We start from the raw sequence: 17,611 nt of genomic DNA, 5'->3' as shown, positions 1-17,611 counted from the left end.
TACTTCTTGTAGCTATGTAGCTGGCATTAACTTTCTCAGGCTTGTGCTCTGGCTGAACAGTTAAAGCCACAGCGGGACCAGGCACCCCTCTCCCAGGCTTAAATCGCTTCATCTGAGGGAGTGCGTGCAAACACTTCTACATGGAAGTTGCTGTTGTGGTTGCCTTTTCAAGCCCCTCCTGTTCCTAGGAGACAGCAGGGCAGGGGACAGAGGGGGATTCAACTGGACCACCCCTCACCTGAACAACTTCTTCCTCTGCTGCACCCCACCCCCTCCAAACACTTGCTTCTGATCACTCAAACTCTTCCCCTTCCTCCTGCCCTGGCTACTACCTTGTGGGTGGCACAAAACCCCGTAAATCGCTGGCCGCTCCAGCCCCCTGCCCCTGTCACACACTGGACAGAACCCTGCAAGTCCCAGACACTTAAGCTGCACCTCCCAAAAATATTTGGGGGAAGGCAATGGATATTTAAAGCGGTGCTTTGAATGTATGGTGTGCAGTTAGCATAGGTATACACACACCTGCAACCGAGAATTCCACATATATAGTCTTATATCCCCAAAGGGCATTTTTAGAAAAATAGTACAGTACTCTTAACAAAAAGCTGTAGACTCCTAAGTAGTATTGCAAACAGTCATTTTTTTTTTTAATGAAGTTACGTGGTTAGTGCAGGTTAACAGTTACGTTTGTTCCAAAGGATCAGGTTGAAATGCTTTTACAAAAAGAGCACCGGGGTGGAGGAAGAAGGTTTGACCTGTAAAGCTGCCTTTTCAGTTAGCACTCCACGTCTGAAGTGCCACTATGCATAAACGCTCCTGTATGTGGTTCTCTGCGCTGTTGTCATTTGGGGGATATCGCAGGAATCAACTTCACGCTCGCTTGAAAACCTGCCTGCTTACTTGGTCTTCACATCGGAGTTCCTGCACAAGGAGACATCCGTTAGGAACAAGAGAACATGAAGCTGCTGTACACCAAATCAAACCCACAGGTCCATCTAGTTCAGTATTGCTTACACTGTTTGGTAGCAGCTCTCCAGGGGTTTAGACAGGAAGTCTCTCCCAGCCCTACCTGGAGATGCTGGGGAATGAACCTGGGATCTTCTGCATGCAAAGCAGATTTTTGACCTAAATGTAGCAGTAGCTTAGGCTTTACCCATTGGCCAACTCAGTCCCACCGAGGCAAAAGGCTCATTAGCTCTCTCCCCAGTGCATATAAATAGCAGAGACCTTGGCTGCCAACTCCCATCCCAAGTGAAGAACACGTAAGCTATTGATGCAACAGCTGTTAAAAGCCCCTTGCTGCTCACATTGGGCAGGGGGACAGGGGAGAGTAGGCCAGAGGACTCACTGGCTATCTCAAGCATTAAACATGGCTGAGGTGTGCTGGTAGGGGGGCCTTCAAACAGGAAGACCCATATGCAAAACATACAGAGTCAACATCCCCTGGCTCCAGAGTATCTATCTAGCTGGCTGACCTCCAAAGCAACCCTAGCTATACACCCCTGTAACAACTTACCAAGTACAGGTCATCTCCTTCAATCCAGTGGGTCCAGCCTCTGTTCTTCTTCTCTCCAGTCTGGACACAAACAATCTTGTCGCCGTCCCAGTTAACCACACTCTGCAGGGGAGGAGAGGGGTCAAAAATATTCAAGGCGCAGTTGATCTCTCAGGTTCTGCTCCAAGGGTCAACAGATTATACAAGGGCAACACAGAGACTAAGGAGAAGGAAGATAAGAGGCAGGGCCACCCTCCAAACTATCTGTGTCAGAAACACTTTCCATGGGCCCATTTTGCTCCCACCCCAACAATGGCTAGCTTGGCCCTGTTATAAAGTTTAGATTTACGCCCCACCATCTAACAGGGCAGCTTACAATAAGCCCATAACAATTAATGCAAGCTGAGGGTTCTTGAAAGTAGCATCCAGATGAACAGAAGAGCAAAAAAGGTTATGGTGTGTACACCTTGATGAAGCACATTCGTTCCCTCAAAGAATTCTGGGCACAATTCCCAGCAACCTTTAAACTACAGTGCCCATAATTCTGTGGAGCGAGGAAGAAAGGCTTCACAGGTGCAGTGTGTACATAGCCAAAGTATTGAAAAATAAGAGGACAGTGCTGGAAAATACACGTTGTTTTAATAGAATCATAGAGTTGGATTCTATTTATTTAGTCCAACCCCCCTGCAATGCAGGAATTCTGCCCCTGGGTGGGCTCGAACCACTAACCTTCTGGTTAAGAGCCAGATGCACTGTCCCATTGTACCACCCAGGATGCTCTTGTTTGGATTCTTTTTTAACAATGCTGTCCACCAGCCTGAGCTTATCAGTATAGTGGCCAGAAAGTCAGGCTATGCAGTGTTCTGACCCATACTTGTATAATATCACAATGCACTCATAGATAAGCAAGAACTGGGTACCACAAATTATTGGATCCTGCTCCCCCCCCCCGACATCCTGCATGCATGCATCCACACCCCTTCCTGGCTGGAGGGGGGGGGGAGGATGGCAAGTTTATTTCAGTTAAAGCTGCCTGCTTAGAGAGGCTTTCTCCAGTCCTCAGTACCTTGCATTTTCTATTGTCCAAGCCTTTGTTGTCTTCTTCAAACTCCTCTCCAATCCTGAACTCGACTAAATAGCTGCGGAAAGTGCTGGTTGTGCTGATGGAAAAAGAGTCCCCATCTTGTTTGAAGACCTTCTGAGGCTTCAGCATTTTGGCTATCTTGCGGGTGGCAAAATCGATACCTTTGCACGGAGAGAAGTTGCATCCAGGTTATTTAGACAGAACACATTTGATTTTCCGATCACAGGAAGCTGGCTTTTATCGAGTCAGACCACTGGCCCATCTATCTCAGCACTATCTACGCTGACTGGCAACAGCTCTCCAAGGTATCAGCCAGAGGAAATTCCATGCCATACCAGGAGATGCCAGGGACTGAACCCAAGACCAACAGCATGCAAAGCAGACATGCTACCACTCAGCTATGCCACAACTGCTACTTCCCACCCAGTGGTATAGTGGTCCAGGGTCATGGGGGATGGGGTCAAAGATCCATTACTATTTCTGTCACAGGGTCCATGCCTGCAGCCTTCCAGAGCTGCCCTATCAGCATGAAATGGATGCCACTTCCTTGTTGCAGAAGCCAGGCACTTATAAACACTGAAAACACAAGGTGCTTTCATTTCAAGAGAATGGTGTGGATATTCTGTTCTGTGCAATGGAACTTCAAAGAAAGCACAACTTAAAGTCATTGCAAAATAATATAATGGGGCAGTTCGAATCCTTTCCCCAGAAAATGGTATATCTATCTGAAAGGCAACACAGTGACATCTGCATTGCTGGTTGCAAGGCATCACTAATACATCTTATAAGGCTGTCTAGTCATAAAAGGGGTGTGACTGTGACCATCATGAAGGGATCTTGAACTTCCAGATTTGCCACTAAATTCCCACTCCACCCCTCACCTGCCCAAACCTAGATAATCTGAGTCCTGGTCAGACCACTTTTGCCTTTGAAAATTGGAAGTTGGCAGACTGATAAGAAGACCCGTTCCTTAGGATTGATGGAGAGCAATTAGCTTTGTTAAAAAGTGTTTAGAGGGTGGTGGGAGAGAAATACATGTTCTTGAAACAACTCATTCAGGAAAGTGTGGCAAGTGTGAAATCAATTCCTCAACTTCTTCAGCCCAGTGTTGAAATAAGGTTACTCATTTGAGCCAAAATAAATGGGTCAGGCGTTGTCTGAATTATTGGGAAACATTATTGCAAACTTTTAGGTTGGCACAGAAGATTGTGGAGTGCTCCCTCAACCTCCTCTCCCCTCTTCTTGGAAGTCCTCCAGGCAGCCCCTGCAGCCCCCCCCCCATCTCTGAGCCGCCTCAGCTCCTGGCAACCAGCCCCCCCTGCCCAGCCCCAAAGGCACCATTTGCCTGTGTTGCTTGTAGCCAGGGCTGCTGCAACAAACAGTTGTGCAAGCCTTTGGGAGGCAGAGACATGAGGGGGCGTCAGAGGAGGGAGGGAAGGAAAGAGGGACAGAGGCCAAGGTTGCCTGCGGCACCCCCTGACCATCATTTCAAGGCACCCCCGGGTGAAAACCACTGGTCTAGCCACTTGGAATTGGTTCTTTGTCAACGTAGGTGAACTAGTATCTGCTGTGGGGCCAGTGTGGCATAGCGGTTGCTGTGTTTGATTTGAAATGATAGAGCCCTAGTTCAACTCTCCACTTTGAGGTCTCATTATGCAATATTTTCTCAAAACCTAACCATACCTGACAAGGTTGTTGAGTGAAAAAAAGGAAGCCGTGTGTGTGTGGCTGCCCTGAGCTCAATAGCTTGTATACTTCATAAGCACAGGGCTGCAAACATTCCAGACCTGACCCACTTGTGTTGCCAAACACTGTTGTTGAGACAACTCACTAAGGAGACTGTACAGTAATCCTAATTTTAGCTAGAGAATGAAGGTTGAGAAGACCAGGTGTGCCCAGAACGACACCAAGAAGCAATTTGGATAATATTAACTCCCACATAAGCTCAGATGATCACCAAGGTGTTGGCCTCTCCCCTATAAAATGCATTCAATTTATTTGAAACACCAAGTGTTTCCAGCAAATTACATCCTTGCACAGAAACAGAAGGAGACTTTGAATTTGCCCAGCTCTTCCTTCAAAATAAACTCCTATACTCACTGATGTAGGTCTACGTCACAGGGTTGTTACAATGGCAAAGCAGGGGAGGGAGAACAAACTCCAGCTCCTTGCCTGGAAAGGGACTTCCATTCAGAAATACATGTAGTTAATCCTCCAAGATACAGAATGCTTGGATTCCTCAATTCAACATTAGGGAAACCAGCAATCCTGCACATACTTATTCAGGAGCCAAGCCCCAAATTCAACAGACCTTACTTCTGAGTAAATAACTCAAGGAACTCAGAGTTGAGAACCAGCAGTGATTAGATACAAACTTTTTTTATAATAAAAACAAAAATCAAAACAGAGTTCAAACAACTACATATACAGCTTCTGGCTGAGGAAAGGGGCGGGGTGGGGGACATTCTGCACACAGAGGAACAGTTTCCAACATAAAGCAAATAATCAAAGAGGAAGAGAAAAATCAAACTATATTTCAGCTTACCTAAGGCCACCATGTAGCCTTCAAAGTTCTCACTGCTGACAAGGTTCCAGGTGCCATTGAAATCAGCAGGCATGGCTGAAGTAGACAAACAAACCTACCGGTAATACACCACCAAAGCTAACTGGACCTTTGCAGACCCTCCTCTCTCTCTCTCTCTCTCTCTAGATATATATATAGAGAGAGAATAGGATAGGTCTCACAGCTGAAGGTGATGGGAGTGTGATCCAATCTACTGGAGGGGTGGCCCAGAATCTGCTGCAGCTGGGACTTTGGAGGGGAAAGTTCAAGCTATTTGAAATCTTTTCTTCAGAACTAAAAGTGACTGTTCCATGAGTCACGGGGTGGGGAGGAGGCAAGAGGAGAGTTTTAACCTCTTCTTGGTCTTAATGTGGGTCATATCTGGGTCTCTCTCAAAACTGGTGGCGTGGGAGAACTTCCGAGCAGCCCTGCCAGAGATTAGGACAAAGGTCCTTCCAAGCCCCAGTGTCTTGCTTCCGACAGTGGGCAGCCAAGGGTGCCTCTGGGAAGACCACGGAGCTTCCCCACGGTCACTTCCCAGCATTTGGCATTTGGAGGTACAGTGGACCTCAGGTTACAGACGCTTCAGGTTACAGATGCTGCTAACCCAGAAATAGTACCTCGGGTTAAGAACTTTGCTTCAGGATGAGAACAGAAATCATGCTCCGGCGGCGCAGCAGCAGCAGGAGGCCCCATTAGCTAAAGTGGTGCTTCAGGTTAAGAACAGTTTCAGGTTCAGAACGGACCTCCGGAATGAATTCAATTCTTAACTGGAGGTACCACTGTAAACTACTTCTGCAAAGGCAGTTTATATCCCAATTTACCCAGAGCTAATACGGGTACAAGAAGGTGCCCAAGACTCAGTTCAAGACTCTTTCCAGGGAGTCTTGGCATTATCGGCACCTTGGCCTATTCAGTGTTTTTGGGGCTACAGTTTCCATCACCCCTGACCATTGGCCTTGCTGGCAGGGGCTGATGGGAGTTGGAATCCCACCATCTGGAAGGCCACAGGCTCCCCAGCCTTAGTCTTAACCAGGATCTCCTTTCCAGCAGTTGCCAGTCAGATGATTATGGGAGGCCAGAAAAGAGGCCTTTGCTGTTTCCCTCCTCTGCTACAGAATTGTATGCAAAGCAACTTTTAAAAAAACCTCCAGTAAGAGTTGGAAGGGACTCTGAGGATCATCTAGTCCAGGGGTCTGCAACCTTTAAGACAAAAAGAGCCACTTGGTTAAAGACACTGGCAGGATTTGATTAACTTCAACAGCTTATGATCAAATAGATAAATGTATAAAATACATGACATAATGAAAATATATGATACTTACCGAAGGGGAGGAAGGAAGTCCAAAGCTCAACAGAGCTAATGTTATGTATGAGATGTATTAATACAATGAATGTATTGGAATGTATGTTTGATGAAAACTAATAAAAAATTAAGTTGAAAAGAAAAAAAAAAGAGTCACTTGGACCCGTTTCTGAAGAAAAAAAAACTGGGAGCCGCAAAACTCGTCATTATAAAAATAACTTCTTTGTCACTTTTTTATTATTTCTTTGTTTGACCCCTCAGAATTACTCCTCCTCATAAAAATAAACGTTAAATTAACAAGTTACCTTTTTTTTGTGTGTGTGTTCTTCACTCCCCTTCAATGCAGTGACCAGCGTACATGCCCCTTACAATGTAGTGGGCGGGCGGGCGGGAAGGTGACGTCGGGACGGTGCGTGACTAACGCACGCACCGCCCCCATGCGACGTCACAGCCAGTACAGCACCCGCCACAGTGGGGAGTGTCGGGGCGCACAATGCGCCTCCTCCCCTCGCTAGTATCCACCCCGGAGCCGCGGCAAAGGTGTAAAAGAGCCACATGCGGCTCCGGAGCCGCGGGTTGCAGACCCCTGATCTAGTCCAACCCCCCCCCCTGCAGTGCAGGAATATGCAGCTGTCCCTTACAAGGATCAAACCTGCAACTTTGGCATTATCGGCACCATGATCTAACCAATGGAGCTATCCATGTACTGATTAATAACAATTAAAGTAATAACAATTAAAGGTAGACTGCCTCACAAGATGGAAGCTCCACATAAAGACTAATAAGGTTGTATCCAGTCAGGTCCTACCCACAGAAATAAATGGGCCTATGTTAGCCATGGCTATCAGTTTCAGTGGGTCTACTCCGAGTAGGGTTAGCATTGGACAGGTCCATGCATTTTTCTCATCCCTTAAGTTAGGGTCTGCCGCCACACCTTGTGGCAATGAGTTCCACAAGCCGATTGTGCCCCATATGCGGAAGGGCTTACTTATGTCTCACCTGGATCTTGTTGTTGTTTAGTCATTTAGTCATGTCTGACTCTTCGTGACCCCCTGGACCAGAGCACGCCAGGCACTTCTGTCTTCCACTGCCTCCCGCAGTTTGGTCAAACTCATGCTGGCAGCTTCGAGAACACTGTCCAACCATCTCGTCCTCTGTCGTCCCCTTCTCCTTGTGCCCTCCATCTTTCCCAACATCAGGGTCTTTTCCAGGGAATATTCTCTTCTCATGAGGTGGCCAAAGTATTGGAGCCTCAGCTTCAGAATCTGTCCTTCCAATCTAAGGCCCATTTAATTGGGAAGAACAGCTGCAAATACCCATTGGTCCTTGGTCCTCTAGGCAGTGACAAAGGCCCTTCAGCCTGTGCATTGCACCCTGTTTATGTACTATAAACTTGAACATAATCAGATGCCCCACCTTCACAGCTGGAGGCAGTATGCCTCTGAATACCACATGTGGAGAGAGTACTGTTGCGCTTGCAGTGCTGCTTGCAGGATTCCCAGAGGCACATGGCTGTGAAAAGAGGATGCTGGACTAGATAGGCCTTTGGCCTGATCCAGCAACTTGGCTGTTCTTATGTTTAGATAAGGCTAAGCAGATAACAGGATGAATAAACTCTCATGTGCTACCTTTGCTCTGCAATATGCTACAGCCAAAGTTTATATATATATATGGGGGTGGGGCATAAAACTCAAGTTAATCAGACTATTTTGAGTGGGCAAACACCCCGGTGCCCTTAACAATTTAGCAACCTCTGCAGAAGTAGAGACCTCGAACTCTGACCACATTTCTGGTCCTCCCAAGTCTCTCCAAGTTGCATGACCATCTGGGATTGCAATACCAGACCTCAGAGTCGCCTTCCTGTCTTTCGTGCACCATTGTTCTCTACCTCATGGGATAAGAAAAAGGGAACAGTCTTGATTTTTAATCAAAATAGTTCGTGCACTCGCTTACACGTACACCCGTTATGGGCTGTGGTGCCTCTTGCATGCCTAGATGGTTGTGTGTGTGTGTGTGTGTGTGTGCGTGCGCGCGCGCGCACGCAGAGTGTGGTGTGTCAGTGCATATGGGAACTAGCTTCTGGTACAAAGGTAACACTTATATTCAGTTCTCCTAGTAGTGTAGCAATAAAACTTATAGCACATTTGCAAAGCTAAGCAGGGTCTGGTGTGGCTTTAAATTGGAAAGGGAGCTGAGTGTTGAGATTCCTGCATTGCAAGGGGTTGGAGTAAATGACCGTTGGACCTCTGATTCACCCACTTGTGCCTTTGTCTCAATGCACCACTGGAACATGGCCCTGGGAGGTTGTGAACCTCAGGCTGAAAAATGGTTCTTCGTCCCTCTAATATATAAAGGGACTTGGGATTTGTTGAAAATTCAAGTGGCAATATCCCTTAGCCAAACATAACCCATAGTCTTGCTTGGCTGAGCTGATTTGGTGAGTTTCTCTAACAAGGAAGAAAACTTTTTTCTTAGATCCAGGTGTCAAATGAGGCCCTCCAGTCCTGTCTATCTGGCCCCTGGGATTCTTGATAGGCCACACCTCCCCCCAGGCCATGCTTCTCATTGTCCTTCCTTCACCCCCTCCTCATGCATTTCTGCCTGGATGGACTATGTCCTTCAGCTCTGATCATGCTCCTGCCTTGCCTTGATGGGAGCATGGAGAAGCGAGGGTGTGGGTGGGTGTACAAACTAGTCCCCTATACAAAGGTAAAATTTATATTTGTTGCTCTGCCCACCACTGGCATGCGGCCCCAGGAAAGTTGCCTAGAAGGGAAAGGCCCTCCATCCCAGTGCAAAAGGAACACACACAGCTTGTGAACTGATTTCGTCAAACTGATTTTATTGTAATATTCTAAACTTGTTGAGCAAGGAAGTTATCAAAATATAACATGTTGATCTCCTGGCTCATGCACAGCGCCTCTCTAGCGTTGCAGAGGTAAAGTGCAGGGGCACACACGCAAACGCTCTCACACTACAGCATTATGATTTTAAAGGGTTGGTTGTGCAGCTGTGGGGAGGGCAAAGTGCGATTTTGCAATGAAAGCTGACCGTAAACAAAAAAACTCTTGACCCTGTTCTGTTCCTGTTAATTATTCATTTTAAAAATAATAATTGTAAAGAAAGTCACCAAAAATTGAAACGGGTATTTGTGTACACACACACACACACACACACACACACGATATACAAGAACATTCAGTAACTGAATAAAGACAAATCCTCATCTGTTACACCCATTATGTGAAACATAACAACATTGATAGCCTTTGTAGGTTTTCTTGTGCGTTGTTCTTTCTCTAGTATGTGATCATTCTCCCCAATCTTACAAAATATAACATACAATAAATGCATTATCGCCTTGTGATTGCTTTGTTGAACGGCAATAATTGCAGGTTGCTAACACATTGTCACAGTTTTTCCTTTTCCTGTTGTTCTTCTCCTCTTGTTTTTACAAGGAACATTCTTGCTCCAGCTAAATTAAATTACTAATATTCTATGTTCTTTCTTCATGCAAATCCCAGTATCATTTAATAACATCACCTCAGGGTGGCGGTGGTATATGCTACAACATCTTTTGAGATCTCTTTTAATAGCCCCTATAGTTTATTTCTTGAATCACATGACAGTGCTGGGGGGGGGAACGCACAAAAATTCTGTTCAATTGATGTGTGAGTCATGGAAGTTTAAGAGGAACAAAGCTTTGTTGATTTTTCTTTTCTTTTCTGTTGGAGGCCTGAACCAACAGAGCTAAAAGATTCAAAGGCATGCAGTCTTTCTGTGAAAAGCATTTCCCAATATGCATTCATGTAGAGGAAATCTGGAGAGGAGACGGAACACCTCCTCTTGGTTCTTGCTCTTCCTCCTCTGTTCGTCACATATTCCCTTATCTGTTTCCTTTGGGAGCCAGCCATAGTTACCTGTGCATTGATAGCTTACCATAGCTATCTGCAATTCAGAGTCTGCAGCTAGGTTGGAACTGGGTGTGCAAACTCTGGTTTGAGCTAACCATGGTTAGGATTAAAACTGGTGGAAATGTAATTCTGACCACCAGGCTCAGTGTGATACATTCAGTTCACAGTCATCATTGTTACCTGCAAAACGGAGTCTGCAACCACAGTTGGGAAAGGAGGGGCAGGGGTACAAACAAACAAGAGGAGGAGAATGCCACTCTGTGAAATGTAGGAGCTGATGAACCTGCAAGGCACTTCAAATTCTAGGTGGCATTTAGAGTGGACAAGGGCTATGTGACCAGTTTGCACACAGGAAGAGTAGTCAATCACATATTCTTAGAATCAAAGAAATTCAAAGTAATAAAGCAAGCATTCAGCTCTTGTTGCCAAGATGCCAGATTTCAATCAGATATGGGCGTGTCCCTTCCACCCTTTAGTCACAGTTGTTCTGCAGATTTTACCTCTGTGGGAGGCCAGAGGCTGCACAATGGTGCTTAGCAGCTCAAGGGGACAGCAGAACAGACCTGACTAACTCCTGGTCCACCCAGGTGGTGATACACCGTGTGTTGTATATACGGGCTCATGGTGGGCTCAAAAAACCTCCCAGTCTCGCTGCCTGCCTGGGGCAGCAAAGAACAGAAGGGTTCTGTCGAACCTCAGTGCCCAAAGTTCTGCAGGCCTGTCCTAAAGAAGAGAAGTGCTGGTGCATTACAATCAGGCCTGTTGTTCGTGTGTTTAAATAGAAGCCTCTGCAATGCTTGGGATTCAGGTTCACATAGTTGGGTTGGTTGCCAACCTCTTCACCAGCAGCCAGATCCTCAGCTCAACCCATGGGCACTCTCAGGCAATTGTGCCATGAAAAAAAATCACTTGCTGGTTTCCACCAATGAAGATGCTGAGAAAGGCTGAGAAGCTCTGTGTGTGTGATTTTGACACATCATCTGGCAACTACATAAGGCCCCAGTCCCTGGCATGCATGGGGATGGCTTTGGAGGCTGTGACAATGCTAAGCTGATAAAACACACTAATAAAACTCTAAGCTGATAAAACTCTCCCTCTCTCTCCTCCCTCTCCCATCTAAAGATGGATTGTTCAAATTCTATGGGGGCTAGTGCCCATTGGGACTGGTGGGGCGTAAGGTAGTCTCAGTGATGCCATCCAGCGATGAGCGGAGGCAGAGCCAATGATAGGCTGAGCCACAGCCAATGACAGGCAGAGCCAACTCACTCCAATGTTGCTTTCATCCTCCTTGCTGTTGTGTTCTACAAGGGGCATCACTGAAACTAAAGAGGAGGAATGTGACAGCCAGGAACTCTATAGCAAGGAGGGGTTTGGAGGAATCAAGACTGAAGCTGGCAGGCCAGCACCCCACCTGCCCATATGGACCAGCCCCGCCACCATGCCTTCAATCATTTTTGGCCTCCCTCGTGTATCTCTGAAACGGAGCGAGGATGACTCCTGAATTCTGATCTTCGCTCTCTGCAGTGTACAGGTCGTGCTGCTTGATGTAAGCTCGAACTGTGTCTGGCACCAGGTATCGGATGCTCTGGCCCCTCCGCAAGGCTCTCCGGATCTTGGTGGCAGAGATGTCGTTGGCAATCCACTCCTGCACCACGTGGATGCTCTCCTTGTGCTTCCACAGCACCTCGGATTCGTAGATGAATTTCTGGGCGTCATTTCCCACCCTGCTAATACACACCATGCCGTGGTTGGCCACAATTTCCACAATGTCTTCTGCTTTCCAGAGGTTGGGGACTGCAAAGGACTCCAAGATGTCTGCCCCACAGAGCAACTTCAGCTGAGGGGAGACACCTAGCAAAATGGGAGGGACAGGAATTATTATTGGGTTAGAAGCCATTTTAGAGAGTCACAAATTACCTCAAAGAACCATGGGAGTTGTATTTTGTTTGTTAAGGGTGCTGAGAGTTGTTAGTAAGACCCCTATTCCCCTCACAGAACTACAATTCCCAGAGTTCCCTGGGAACAGGGATTGATAGTTAAATCCTTTTGGGAACTGTGGCTCTGGGAGAAGGTCTTCTAACAACTCTCAGAACCTTCAACAAACTTCACTTCCCACAATTCTTTGGCGGACTGAACCTTTCAAAACTGCACTGATTTTAACTACTGATTTCAACACCACACTGGGTCCCCCCCCCCTTAGAATTTCCAAGCAATGCTGGATACGAGATGGCTGGCTCACTACAATTTTGATATTAAATGAACCTTTTGTTAGGGGTTGATTCCGGCTGACGGGGACTTGCCTGCCCGATTCCCGTTTTCTCTTCCGCCCCGTTTTGTTCAAAGAAGCTACTTCATCAAAGCTGTTAGCGAGACACGAACGTTTCAGCTTCTGCTGGTGATACCTGTGACACAAAAGGATGACTTTAAAAAGCGAAAGTGGGTGTGGTGATATGTTTTTCTCTTTTGGATCCCTTGGGAAAAAAACTCCCCATTCTTATCTATTGCAAATACAGCACTGCATGAACACACAGCACAGCCTTCACCGGTCTGGCTGTCCTCCAGATGTTTTAGACTCCAGCTCCCATCAGCTCCCGCGTATCATGACCTCGCTGCTTGGGGCTGATGGGAGTTGTAGTCCAAACCATCTAGAGAGCAGCAGGCTGCCGAAGGCTAACGTAGTGCCTCATAGACAGCTCTCTACCCCAGATTTAGAACACACAATAGGAGAATAGACTGTTGCAGGGGGACTTACAATCTAGAATCAGAGAGAGGGGAAGCAGCAAAGTATGGGGAGTGGAATGGAGGCAGGGCTTCCATTTCTGTTGCTGCTGGAGATTGATCCAGCTACCTGGGATTGCAGGAAAATGAACCTCAAACCTTCTGCATGCACAGTATAGGTTCTACCACTGAGCTACGGCCAACTCTTCAGACATAGGAAGCTGTACTATTTATTATTATTAACAACAAGAAGAAGAAAAACAACAACAACAGTATCATCATCATTATTGAACATTTGTTTTTATTTCTATTTTAAAAAATGTTTTAATTAAAATATTTCCATAAGCAACAAGAGTACGTCCAGTGTCTCTGTTTTCATATTGTGGAAACCTTCATGCAGGTCAATTACAGTCAGTTTGAGACATTTCTGAGATATTTCCAGTCAGTTTGAGGCAATGTGGGATTGAAGGGGGGGCAGAGAAGTGGGGGGAGGAGAGAGGAGAAAATAGAGAGGGAGGAAAAAAGTAAAAAGGGAGGGGGAGGAGAGGATTATTAAGCATTTATACCCCACCCTTCCTCCCTAAGGAGACCAGCATGGCAAACGGTAAAAAACCTAGTGTTGCAGCAAAAAAAAACCACCCTTATAGCACATCACAAAGCTAAACAGGGTCTGGTATGCTTTCAAAACCATGAAAACATCTAAAAACATTGTCTAAAAGTAATTCAAATACAGATGCAGGCTGTGACACATCCCCACTTAAAAAGCTTGTTGGAAGGTTGGCTGTATACTGAATCAGATCCTAGCTCAGTGTTTTCTACTCTGACTGGCAGCGGCTCTGCAGGGATTCAAGCAGGAGACATTCCCAGCTCTACCTGGAGATGCCTGGGATTGAACCTGGGACCCTCTGAATGCAAAGCAGGTGCCCTACCGCTGAGCTACACTGGCACACACCCAGCCCTGGCAATACCTGAGGACTTTGATGGTCTCTTGCCACTCCTTTTGGTTGCTCTCCCAGTCATCCACTTCCACCCAGTCAGAGCTCTCCGTCGCGAGCCTCGCCATAGTCACTCGGTGTCTTGCGCTGATGAGGCCTTTCTTCTTGTATGCATCGCCCACAGGTGAAATGATCCCTTTCACCACTTTGTATCTCCCTGAATGCAACAAAAGCCAAGAGCCAAAGGGTGGGGTTGTTGGGACGATGGACTAGGGCTGTGCAATAAATTGCCATTTCGTTGAATACCAGTACAGTGGACGCTCAGGTTGCGAACATGATCCGTGCGGGATGCACGTCCGCAACCTGCGTCTGCGCATGCTGCAATTTGGTGCTTCTGCGCATGCGCGACCACCGAAACCTGGGATTAACCTGTTCTGGTACTTCCGGGTTTCAGTGGTCTGCAACCCGAAAAAAATGCAACCTGAAGCGGCTGTAACCCGAGGTATGACTGTATTGAAATAACATCGTGACAAGTGTTTCAAGAAGGCAGTATACTGGTGAACAAAAAGTGGAGACTTAACAGCTTCCCAAGGGGTAGCTCAGCTGAACAATATTTTATAGATTATTCGCCACCAGCTTTCTTTGCCCTCTCCCTCCTCCCTCCTAACCAATAAAAAATAAACAATAAACGATGACACAAACCAGCAAACTATTTCAGTTATTTCTGTATATATTTCTGAGCCCGGCCTTGGCTGGGGAGGGTGGGGTATAAAAATTATTATTATTATTATTAGACTGATAAAGTAGGATTCCGAGCTGGTCCTCAAAGGAGCAGCAGGGGTTACCTGTTTCATGCAGGTGGTCTCTTGCCAGTTCGAAGAGTCGGAGGTGCATGTTGGTGATGGGGTTAAAGGACCCGCAGGCCAAGAGCACCACCTCAGTCCTGTCGTCCGAATTCTCCATCTGACTTGGCTGGAGCCACAGATGCAGTGGGAAGCCTGAGTCAACGCCACCGCACGCTGCAAGCGAGGAGAGGGAGGAGTTCAGGTTCAGTTTCAAAGGAAGCAATTATATATGTATATATCTGAAATACAAGAGGCTAAGCAGAAGTTACCGTCATGCAGACGCACAAAAGGCAGCACCAACAATCTGTCTCAGTACCACGTAGCTTCCTGTGCTATTGTGGGTTGAGCAAAAGACTGTACAGTGGTACCTTGGTATTCAAACTTAATCCATTCCGGAAGTCCGTTCCAAAACCAAAGCGTTCCAAAACCAAGGCACACTTTCCCATAGAAAGTAATGCAAAATGGATTAATCCATTCCAGACTTTTAAAAACAGGCATAGGCAAACTCCAGCCCTCCAGATGTTTGGGACTACAACTCCCATCATCCCTGACCACTGGTCCTGTTAGCTAGGGGTGATAGGAATTGCAGTCCCAAATATCTGGAGGGCCGGAGTTTACCCATGCCTGTTTAAAAACAACCCCTAAAACAGCAATTTAACGAGACCATTGTGTCATGTGACAAAGACACATGAGAGCAGAAGCAGCAAAGCAGGCTGGGAAGTCCTGGGACTGCACAATCATTTGGGCCTACTAAAGTTATTCAGGCCTAACTGCTAACTGTTGACTCACTCTGACATGTGACTCATTCTCCTTATAAGTAGCAGCCATTTTCTCTCCGTGTTCTCTGTAAGATTTCAGTCAGAGTCAGTAACACTCAAAACGGAAGCGTGGCACTCAAATCAATGTAACACTCAAAACAGAGCATGTTCGGCTTCCAGAAAAAGTTTGCAAACTGGAACACTTACTTCTGGGTCTGCAGTGTTTGGGTTCCAAGTTGTTTGAGTACCAAGGCGTTTGAGAACCAAGGTACCACTGTAGCTCATCAGTTGGGAAATCTGCTTTTGTGTGAAGGAGATCCCAGGCTATTTATTTATTTATTTATTTATTTTATTTACATGCCACCTCTTATCCGAAGATCACAGGGCAGTTTACAACATACAGTGGTACCTCTAGATAAGAACAGGATCCATTCCGGAGCCCTGTTCTCATCTAGAGGTAAACGTATCTAGTGACGGCATGTCTGCACGTGCATGCGCGCATCACTTTTCGCCGCTTCTGCGCATGCCGTCACTTTGAGCGCATGAGGCAAAACCCGGAAGTAACGCGCTCCATTACTTCCGGGTGGCCGTGGAGCGCAACTCGAACGCGCTCAACTCGAAGCGTATTTAACCCGAGGTATGACTGTATAAGCACTAAAATAATAATAATAATAATAATAATAATAATAATAATAATAATAATAATACAATAAAAAACCCTTTCCTCATGAAATAACCAGACAGTTGTCAACTGGAGAATAAACAGGATGTTCATTCTCCCTTTCAAAAGGGGCAAGACAATTAGTTGCAACCAAGAGATGCATCTGAGCTTGTGACACAGATGAGTGATGTGAAGTTGTTGCAACTTCAATGTAGGAGAAAAAACCATCTCTCTTCTTTTATCCCTTCTAACATTGTTTCCTTTACTTCTCCTCACTTTCAACCTCCTCTTACTTTTCTGCTCTTCTTTGCGTCCTTTTCTCATGTCACCACTTGCAAAAATCTAGCATGGATCGAACCTTGCACAGGGAACTATAGCTCTACTGCACTGCGTTGCCACAGTTAAATGTGCAAACATTACGCAGACTCTTACCAATTTGTAGCTGGCAGCTTTCCAATGTTGCCTTGTAGCTTTTTGCCCCTTCTCTAGCAAAATCAGAATAAATTAAGCAAAATACGAACAATTTCAGATATACGCAACACATATGAGAAAACACACTGGTTTTATTCAAAACCAGTTTCAGAGCCCAACTTTTCCAACGCTACCCAGGCAGTAAATAAATCACTGAGAATTCCAGCAGGGCCTTAAAGAAAACACACTGTTTTGGATTGGGCCCTATCCCACAGGCCTCAAGCCTTGGACTCCCACTTTCAAAACTGCCCTTTAATCTGCAAACATAAAGTTCCACTATTTGTTGACTGAATTTTTTTTATTTCATAAAATTCACATGCTGCTTCATTGCAAAACAAGCAAACCCACCAACGTCAAAGCAGCGCACTGCGGTTCCTACAGTGGAATAATAATTTAAGCGTTCCACCAAAACCCTCAGCAATTGTCAAGTGAGAAAATGTTTTGGAACCCCTGCCCTGGAACTTTTCCCATTAGACCCCAGAGTGGTGGAAGCTGGAGTCCTTGCATTAGAAGATGCCAAGAGAGTTTTGTGGTGGAGGAAAGGCAGCGGGTGGCCTAGTTCAGAGATGGGGATCCTGCCGGTCCCTCCCGTGTGTTTGCTGGATTCTCAACTCCCACCAGCCCCATCCAGCAAGGGCAATAGGCAGGGATGATGGGAATTGTAGTCTTCAGAGCTCCGCCCCGGGCTAGAAACGTGGGGGAATGAATGAAAGCGATCCTGTAACCTGATCGAGCCATCAGCTGAAAGCTCCCAGGCAGCAGGCGATGCTGCCTGCCGCCGCCTGCACCGGGTCGCCTGCCTTTAGAGGAATGAGCAGCGGCCGCGCGGGAGGGCGATCCGCGGGGGGCTTACGCGGGCCG

General features: G+C 46.5%; 2 protein-coding genes across 5 annotated transcripts in view; both read right to left on the bottom strand.

Moving 5' to 3' along the window:
- Nucleotides 1–622: 622 nt before the first annotated feature.
- On the bottom strand, nt 623–5,365 carry RBP7 (retinol binding protein 7). Its single transcript, XM_082233623.1, has 4 exons — nt 5,125–5,365; nt 2,562–2,740; nt 1,517–1,618; nt 623–921 (listed from the first exon to the last, which is right to left on the bottom strand). The coding sequence occupies exons 1-4, from the start codon at nt 5,195–5,197 to the stop codon at nt 871–873; spliced, it is 405 nt and encodes a 134-aa protein (XP_082089749.1). The 5' UTR covers nt 5,198–5,365; the 3' UTR covers nt 623–870.
- Nucleotides 5,366–9,270: 3,905 nt separating this feature from the next.
- Nucleotides 9,271–17,611, bottom strand: part of NMNAT1 (nicotinamide nucleotide adenylyltransferase 1) — a 20,497-nt gene continuing 12,156 nt past the window's right edge. Inside the window, exons 2-6 of one of the 4 annotated variants that reach the window (XM_082230480.1) lie at nt 16,712–16,764; nt 14,861–15,034; nt 14,049–14,232; nt 12,625–12,764; nt 9,271–12,213 (exon numbers count right to left, since the gene is read on the bottom strand). In XM_082230480.1, the coding sequence (XP_082086606.1) occupies nt 11,807–12,213; nt 12,625–12,764; nt 14,049–14,232; nt 14,861–14,978 (849 nt within the window). In that variant the 5' untranslated portion in view covers nt 14,979–15,034; nt 16,712–16,764 and the 3' untranslated portion in view covers nt 9,271–11,806. Of the gene's footprint in view, nt 12,214–12,624; nt 12,765–14,048; nt 14,233–14,860; nt 15,035–15,129; nt 15,448–16,711; nt 16,765–17,475; nt 17,573–17,611 lie in introns of those variants that run through there. The other 3 variants (XM_082230478.1, XM_082230481.1, XM_082230479.1) reach the window with 3 other exon arrangements.

The sequence above is a fragment of the Podarcis vaucheri genome (assembly GCF_965113315.1).
Source record: "Podarcis vaucheri genome assembly, chromosome: 7".
Classification (NCBI taxonomy): Eukaryota; Metazoa; Chordata; class Lepidosauria; order Squamata; family Lacertidae; genus Podarcis; species Podarcis vaucheri.
Note: the sequence above shows the minus strand (reverse complement) of the source record. Positions and strands in the feature narration are given on the sequence as shown.

Coding starts and splice junctions, on each gene's coding strand:
- RBP7 (XM_082233623.1), bottom strand. CDS start 5,197: ATGCCTGCTGATTTCAATGGCACCTGGAACCTTGTCAGCAGTGAGAAC. Junction 2,741..5,124: donor AGGCTACATGGTGGCCTTAG/GTAAGCTGAAAT, acceptor CTCCGTGCAAAG/GTATCGATTTTGCCACCCGC. Junction 922..1,516: donor AAGGAGATGACCTGTACTTG/GTAAGTTGTTAC, acceptor CTCCTTGTGCAG/GAACTCCGATGTGAAGACCA.